Source organism: Rana temporaria, chromosome 1 (genome assembly GCF_905171775.1).
Source record: "Rana temporaria chromosome 1, aRanTem1.1, whole genome shotgun sequence".
Lineage (NCBI taxonomy): Eukaryota > Metazoa > Chordata > Amphibia > Anura > Ranidae > Rana > Rana temporaria.
The window spans coordinates 665,311,310-665,320,327 of NC_053489.1; the positions used below are offsets into that span (position 1 = coordinate 665,311,310).

General features: G+C 48.0%; 1 protein-coding gene across 1 annotated transcript; it reads right to left on the bottom strand.

Annotated features, from left to right (window-relative positions):
- Positions 1-4,550: 4,550 nt before the first annotated feature.
- On the bottom strand, positions 4,551-5,546 carry LOC120944400 (paraneoplastic antigen Ma2 homolog). Its single transcript, XM_040358459.1, has one exon. The coding sequence runs from the start codon at positions 5,544-5,546 to the stop codon at positions 4,551-4,553; it is 996 nt and encodes a 331-aa protein (XP_040214393.1).
- Between the last annotated feature and the right edge of the window lie 3,472 nt (positions 5,547-9,018).

Below are 9,018 nucleotides of genomic sequence, written 5' to 3' on the forward strand. Positions count from 1 at the left end.
TGGTATGAATTCAGGGGCTTCTGGCCGAAGTGCCCCACTACTTGTCACTTCAGATGAGGGCAGGAACGAAGTACTAGGCTCTGGCTGTTGAGAAGACCATAACCACTCTGACCCTATCCATTCATCTTCGGACTCCTCATCATCGGATTCTGAGGGTATTGCTTGAGACCTAGTAACTGGCCCAGAGAGTTTGGGCGTAGAGGGCGGGTCCAGGGAATCAATGAACGAGGGCAGTCGAACAGCTTCAGTGAGAGGCAATAAGTGATTCCTATGCCAGGTCTTGAGAGGACCTACACTTCCTTCAGGTCTGACCTGATACACAGGGAGGTCGGGAAGCTGTTTACAGATGATGTATGGCTGGGACTTCCAGCGATCAGCCAGTTTGTGTTTTCCTGGGATACCCAGGTTCCTTAGCAAAACTCGGTCTCCTGGCTGTAGGTCCTGAATCCGTACCTTCAAATCAAAGTTCCGTTTGTTCCTTTGTTCCCCCTTTTCAGAATTAGCATGGGCCTGCTCGTAAGCTGTCTTCAGGCTTCTCCTCAAACGGTCTACATAACCTTTGTGAGAAGCCGCAGAAGTATGACCCAAGGATATTCCAAAAGCCAGGTCAACTGGCAATCAAGCTTCTCATCCAAACATTAGCCGGTATGGTGAGTAGCCAGTCCTGTCACTCATGGTGCAATTGTATGCATGCACAATGGCTGCTATGTGCTTGCTCCAGTGTTGCTTCTCCTAAGAACTCAATGTCCCCAGCATATTCAGAAGGGTCCTGTTGAATCGCTCAGGCTGGGCATCCCCCTGGGGATGGTAAGGCGTGGTCCTGGTTTTATCAATGTTCAACAAACCCAGCAGTTTTTGTATCAGTTTGCTTTCGAAGTCTCTCCCTTGGTCAGAGTGAATTCGTTGTGGCAATCCATAATGAACAAAGAACTTCTCCACCAATACTTTAGCTACGGTTGAGGCTTTCTGATCCATGGTTGGGTATGCTTGGGCGTACCTGGTGAAGTGGTCAGTCACTACCAGGACATTTCCTATTCCGTTTAGATCAGGCTCCAAACAAAGAAAGTCTATGCACACTAACTCTAGTGGGCCCTGGCTTTGAAGATGGCCCATTGGGGCAGCTTGGCGGGGTAAAGTTTTCCTTTGGATACACCGGATGCAGGAATGGCAATATCCTTCAACTTCGGCCCTCATGCCAGGCCAGTAAAACCTATCTCTGACCAACTGGAAAGTTCTCTCAGGGCCCAGATGGCCATGCTGGTCATGAAGTGCGGCTAGTTCAGTCTCTCTGTGCTTACTGGGCAGTAACAACTGCCACTTCTCTTCGGGACTATCAGAGGGGCCCCTTCGGTAGACCACCCCTTGATGGAGTTGCAGCCTGCTGTCCCACTCTTTATGCACCAGCCGCGCTTCCTTTGAAAGGCAGGTAAGGAGCAACTTCGGGTCTTGATTCTCTAAAGCCTCTAAGACTAGCTTACCCAGAGAATCCTCCTTTTGATCTTGCCTCAGTTCCTTCTTTGTTAGTTGAGGTAAATCCCCACTCTTCATCTGGGTCACATCACAATAGAATTTGGGCACTACTGCTGTCAAAATCCCTATCTCTTCAGCTCGGGACCCTCCATTTTCCTGTAGCTCAGTCCCTTGGCACAATGCCCGCACCCCTTCGGAGGATATTTGAGTCCATTCCATGTCTGGGGCGATTGACCCATGGGGTCTCCTGGAAATAGCATCAGCATCCTTATTCCCTGCTCCTGGGCGGTACTTCAGGCCGAAATTGAAACCGGAGAGGGCTGCCAGCCATCGATGTCCTGTTGCATCCAGCTTGGCGGTGGTGAACAGGTAGGTGAGTGGATTGTTGTCGGTCTTCACCTCGAATTCAGCTCCGTAAAGGTAATCTCTCAATTTGTCTACGACAGCCCACTTTAATGCTAGGAATTCGAGTTTGTGAGTGGGATAATTCTTTTCAGATGGGGTCAAGCTCCGACTCACATAAGCCACTGGGCACAGACAACCACTGTGCTCTTGATACAACACTCCTCCTAGCCCCTCTCTACTGGCGTCCACGTGTAACTCATAGGGCTTAGATGTATCCGCATAAGCCAGGACAGGAGCAGTAGTCAGATTCTTTTTGAGCTGAAGGAACGCTTCCTCACTTTCAGAGGTCCATTGATCACTGATGGACTCTTTGGGTTTTCTAGGACCTATGTGGAGCTTTATTGGTTTCACTGACTCAGAAGCGTCTTCTCCATCCTCTGTCTTAAGCAACTCATTGAGGGGTTTGGCAATTTTTGCAAATCCTTCCACAAATCTCCTGTAGTAAGAGCAGAACCCCAGGAACAACCGCAACTCTGTCACATTGGTGGGTCTAGGCCAGGAGGTGACTGCCTCCAATTTTTCTGGGTCTGTTGATATCCCTTTAGCAGAGACAATGTGCCCCAAGTAGTGAACAGACAATTGATATAACTGGCATTTCTCTCTGGACAGCTTCAGGCCTTCATCATGCAGCCATTTCAGTACCTTTTCCCATCTCTGTTCATGTTCCTCCAGAGTCTTCCCAAACACAATAACATCATCCAGATACACCAACACTTTGATCAGGTTCATATCACCCACAGTTTTCTCCATCAATCTCTGGAAGGTGGCTGGGGTGCCCGACAGTCCTTGGGACATGCGATTAAATTCGAAGAAACCCACGGGGGTAATAAAAGCTGTCTTCTCTCTGTCTTTCGGGGTGCATGGGAATTTGATAATAACCACTCTTCAGGTTCATAACGCTGAACCACTTAGCCCCTGACAGGCTCTGTAGTGCATTCTCTATCCGAGGGGTGGTGTACTGGTCAGGAATAGTCTGCTTGTTGAGGGTTCTGTAGTCGATGCACAATCTCAGAGAACCATTTTTCTTCCTCACCACCACTATGGGAGAAGCATAAGGACTCCTGGATTCTCGGATAGTTCCGGTCCTTTTCAACTCTGCAAGTTGCTCCCTGAGGTCTTCCAAATCCGTCAGAGGAACTCTTCGGACTCGCTCTCTGAAGGGTTTGTCTTTCTTCAGCCGAATCCGGTGGGTGGCACTCTTTGCGCATCCAACATCAAACTCAGTCTTTGAGAATATCTTCTGCCACCTACTAAGTTGAGCCTCCATTCTCTCTTTCCATTCTGGTGGGAGTTTAGCGCCGTCAGGCTGGTGACTCTTTCTGGGGTCTTCTACCTTTGTACCCTCCCCCAGATGGGAGGGGCTAATGGGGGTGGCTTGATGTACCCGGCCTAGTAGCACTCTGGCTGGCACTTTCACAGGGTTGGTGGTGGGATTCCGGATGTTGACAGACACCCATCCACGATTCTTCTCCAGTACCTTCAATGGAATCAATTTGGGTATCACCTCTTATCCCTCTGAGAGTTCATCCGGGTCAGGTTCAAGAACAAGATACGGGGCCTGGCTGAGACCAGGTAAGCTTGGCGGAGGCCCTGAGGCAGGTCACCTCTCCAGGCTGTAAGATCCTCATGGATTTTCCTATCCGCCAGACCCTTCCTACTCCTTCCTCTGGGGCCTTCCCCTCCCATCACCAGCTGGTGGTACACCCTCCTTAACATTGGGTGGACCCTTTGAGCTGAGGCCTCTGCTGCTTCGGTTAAGGGGGTCAGCAGTCTTCGGACCAAAGCCGTGTTAGTTCCTATGATAAGGGAGCTCTTGTGGGCCCCTGGAGGTCGGGGGCAGACTATCGCTAAGGTGTCAAAGGTTTCAGCTACTCCAGCTATCGAGGGGTCAAAAGTCAAGCGTATTGATAGATATCCATCATAGGGAAATCTCTGAGTTCCAATGCCCCATATTTCTAACTCTTCCAACTTCTGTAGGGGCAAGTGAGAGAGGTACTTGTCATAGAAGTCTCTATACAGAAGGGTTACTTGTGCTCCGGTATCTAAGAGGGCTTTGGTGTAAATCCCTTCTACTTGAATGGGCACTAACGGGGAGGGCCCCACTAAATTTTCAGGAAACTTCCAAGGTGCAACCTTCCCGCCTTCTCCTGTAACTCGTACTTTCACTCTTCTCTTGCGTGGGCTTCTTTTGGCCCTTACCCAGTCACGGGGATGGGAGCTGGGAGTTGGCTTAAAAGGGGGCTCTCCTTTCTGCCTCTGTTTCATTTTTCAGGTTGGAGTTGTCTATAATAGGCGGGCTCCTGGTTGACTCCTTCACCGGGGCCTTCTGGAGTTTTCCACCAGCCTGTACATTGGTGGGTAGGAATTAGCTGGGCTAATTAGACTTCTCTGGTGTGTCCTATCCCTCCACAATTGAAACAGGAAATTAACCTTCTTGGTTTGTTTTGCTGGTCATAGGGCCCATAGGCGGACTTCTCAGTATTATCTCTCTTAGGTTGGCGAGAGGGAAACCCTGCTTGGCCAGATAGAGCGGCTACTAGTTCAGTCAACTGAGACACTCGTGATTCCAAGAACTCGGCTTTGGGGTCACTGTCCTCAGTGGCCACGACACGCACTCGTGCAGGAGTCTCTGTGGCTTGATACTTGTTCTTCTGATCTAGGAGGTCTTCCTCCTGTCAGATGATCCGGACTAGGTCGGGATACTTCAACACCCCATCTCCTTTCTGAGTTTGTAACTTAAAGACGATGGGGTCCATTGGTTGGGCTCCCCTTATCACTTGTTGAAAGTGTGTTTTATCCATTTGTTTTGAATCTAGTCCTTTCTTCACCAGCATCCGGTGCAGGATCTTATCCAGGCGGCTAACAAACTCAGACAGCTTTTCCCCCTTCCTTTGGAAACAATGCTCCAACTGGCAACGGAGCTCACTAATGTCTTCAGTCCTCCCGAACACATTCTGTAGAACATCTAGATAATCTTGAGCAGTGCAATTTTCTTTATTATGCTTGAGGTTGCATATGGCCTCTAAGGCTGGCCCTCTGAGGCTTTCCATAATCCTCTGCTTCTTACTCTTCTCTGGGATTACCCACTCTTCTAGAGCTTGGACGGCATGATCCATCCATTCCTCAAAACCGTCTTCCGAAGAGGGCACAGGGTGTCTTCCAGAGAAAATTCTTAACTTCCTATACCCAGTGGTCAAATAATCTGGAGAGTCCTTCTTGCACTGAGCTACAATCTCCTCTAGGACAGCACATAACTCGGGGTTGAAGTTCTTAAGTGGTGCTTTGATAGGCCCCTTCACTGTTTGTCCTGAAGCCCCAACAGGTGCTGGCGTGCTGGAGGAAGTAGAAGGGGTTGCGCTCGAGGAAGAGGGAGTGGCTGATTCTTGTTCAGGCAATAACAGGAAAAGTTTTGTGCCATCCAAGGTCTCTACACTAGGCCCTTTAAGACAGTCTGGAACCCCATATTTCCATTCACATAGGACATAGGTGAGGGGGTTTTCATTGTCCACCCTTGAACTGGCCGCCCAGACTTTCTGATTTGAGGACAAAGCTTTCAGGATCGAGAGTACTTCCCCTTCACTCCAAGTTTCTCCCCGTACTTCTGCCACTAGGCCTTTGTCTACTGGAACATCCTCTTCTATGCACCATTCAGTTACAGCCGCTGCATCCATGGCTGATTTCGGTAAGAGCGAGGCTCAGTATGTGGGGATATTTGATGATTTAAGGAGTAGAAATCCCAGACGAGCCCCCACGTGTAGCGCTACCCCCGAAGGAGCCACTGGTTTGTTTTGAATCTACTCTCTTTGACTTGGCTCACCCCTATTTAATTGACTCGAACCCCCCCCTTGACACATCAGAAGTCTGGTATTGCAGGATATTGTGACCTTTGCTTGGCTGGGGTCACAATAGCAGGCACACAACATGCAGTAACAATATGGCAATAGTATTACCTGCTTTCTTCAGATGGTCCCTCCAGACTAGAAAATACACTCCACACAGTTGATATATTTAAATGAGAAAGATAAATTTACTTTAAGTGAACTTAGCAAACAGGCTTAGATTTACATCACAGGCAAACAACTGGCAGCTAATGACTCACTGTGATTCAGTAAGGGCCCTTACTGGAATCAGCAATTACTATCAGCAGATAAAGTCCTAAACTAAAGAATGGTACCATTCACTTAACTAATGTAGGCAGTCTATGCTCGCGAGCGCCCTCTAGCAGGCAGTCCTGTAAACAGTTAGAACCCACGTTGCGGCCGGTTGGTGCACGTTAAACTTATAATCCACAAATGGCAATTGATGGATGAAGCTACATAACAGAGTATCTAGAACAACAACGTTGGTGAACTGATAGCCCGTCAGTGTCAGTCACTTCGATGAAACAGTCAAACGGTTAATAAGGCCTCCAAGTCTCAGCGAGAGGTCAGCATGTGTCTCCGGCCTGTGAGGTGGCACTAAGGTGTCTGTCTAAGTGGAAATCAGAAGCTGAGCATGTGCTCTCTCACCCGACTGACCGATCCGCCTGAGTTCTCCTCAGAAGGCGCGTTGGTAAAGCACTGCTCCGCAGCACAAGGGTTCTGGACGAGGGTGCACCACTGTTTCCGCTGTCAGCTGGGCTGCCTCTTTGATCCCTGGGAACATGGGCTGGACACTGTAGTCTTGCTTCCTTCCGGATGGCTTATCTCTCGGTGAATTTAGGCCCAGGCGTCTGGCCTAGTCGCACGGCTGGACTGTGTCAGCAGCTTCGCAGAGGATAAGATGCAGGTCCCGAGAGAGCGATATCAGCCGCGCCCTTTCCTTAAGTAACCTCCCCCATAAGTCTGTGCGGAGGTGTCACATGCTCCGGGCATTGTGGGATGTGTAGTCTGTTTCTCCTAAGAGTCAAAGGAGTCCATATCTCCTGCTGCCTGCTACTTGCAGTCCCACAATGCATAACTTTCTTAAAGGTATCTTACATATTTAAAAGCAAGAATAAAGTTCCAGCGGGAGATGGCCTTTCATTAGACTCTGACAGGGTGACCCTGCTACACTACTCTTAGACCTCTCTTCTGCCTTTGACACAGTATGCTCCTCCTCAAAAAATGTAACACTTTTGGTCTCTGTGACTGTGCTCTTCGCTGGTTCTCATCTTATTTATTCAACCGCATCTTCAGTCTCACTTGCAACTCTTCTTCCTCCTCTCCTCTACCTTTCTCTGTCGGGGTCCCCCAAGGTTCTGTTCTTGGACCTCTTATTCTCCATCTACACCTCCTCCCTGGGTCAGGTAATAGCCTCCCATGGCTTCCAATACCATCTCTATGCTGACGACACCCAAATCTATCTCTCTACTCCTCAGCTCACTCCTTCAGTCTCCCCCGTATCACTCATTTACTAACAGACATATCAGCCTGGATGTCACACCACTTCCTCAAACTCAATCTATCCAAAACTGAGCTCATGATTTTCTCTCCCCCACGTGCCTCTTCCCCTCTTCCCCTCTTCCCCTGATTTCTCTGTCAAGATCAGTAGCACTACTATCAGCCCATCGCATGCCAAGGTTCTAGGTGTAGTCCTGGACTCTGAACTATCCTTTCGGCTCCACGTCCAAACACTTTCCAAATTTTGTTGTCTCAACCTCCACAACATCTCCAAAATATGCCCCCTTCTAACCAATGACACCACAAAGCTCCTAGTTTACTCCCTGGTCATCTCCTGCTTCGACTACTGCAACTCCCACCTCACGGTATTGACTCTGCATAGGATATCCCCCCTTTAGTCCATCATGAATGCTGCTGCCAGGCTCATCCACCTTACCAACCGCTCAGTGTCTGCTACTCATCTCTGTCAATCCCTCCACTGGCTTCCACTCACCCAACAAATTCAATTCAAAATTCTAACAACAACTTACAAAGCCATCCAGAACTTGGCCCCCAATGACATCACTAACCTAGTGTCAAAATACCAACCTACTTGCTCCCTTCATTCCTCCTAAGACTTCCTGCTCTCTAGTTCCCTTGTCACCTCCTCCCATGCTTGCCTTCAGAACTTTTCCCGAGCCTCTCCTATACTTTGGAATGCCTGAGAAAGAGAGGGAGGAGAGTGGCACTAGTTTGGGTGTGATTTCTTGAGTGTATGGGCCAGGGAACTATTCTTTGTAGAATGAGAGCTCGTTAAAAGCTTCACCATTTGACACGTGTCTTACCTTTTTTGAATTATTAAGCTGAAGGACCCATCCAGCTGTAGTACCTCCCAGCTTACTAGACTATACTACAGACACTTAAAAGGGAGATCATGCAGTAGGAGCATCAACAACTGATCACCAGGAAAAAAATGAAGACCACCGAGGGTGAAGCCTACCATGCGCCCCCTGACTGCACTGAACCCTGGGCAACTGTTCTGTATCTCCCTTGTCCCTGTGCTGCACTAAGTGGGATCTGCTCAGGAGATCTGACCTGTGGGAGCTACTGGGAGATAAGCTATCACTTGTAAAAGCAAAAGCTGGACTTCTGTGTTACCAAGTGATATTGGTGAGCAAGGAGCAGAAGACCTAAGTCAGAGGTGGTGGAACTGCGTTCCCCCTAGTTCCTGCTGAAAAAAAAGCCCTGGCTATGACTAACCTATACTTTCTCAGTACAGGTTTCTATGTTGTCTAAAAAAAAAAAAATCAATGGTTACGCCATACTCACAGTATCACTTTAATTTCTAGTCATTACTTGTGAAATTTAATAAACCATGTTTGAAAAAGAAAACAGACAAAGCAAAAATGCAAATCAGTACTGTAAAATGCTACTTACTCAGCACAATAAAGAACTGATCTTGCATCAATGTCTGTTGTATTTACAGTGCCTGAATTATTGCTCTCGTTCTAACAATTGTGGCGATATCTCACATGTCTGGTTTGAACACCGTTTTCATATGCAGGCGCTACTCACGTATGCGTTCGCTTCTGCGCGCGAGCTCGTCGGGATGCTTTAAAAAATATATATATTTTCTTATTTATTTTACTTGACTTTATTTATTTTTACACAGTTTTTAAAAAAAAAAATGGGTCACTTTTATTCCTATTACAAGGGATGTAAACATCCCTTGTAATAGAAAAGAGCATGACAGGTCCTCTTAAATATGAGATCTGGGGTCAAAAAGACCTCAGATCTCATATTT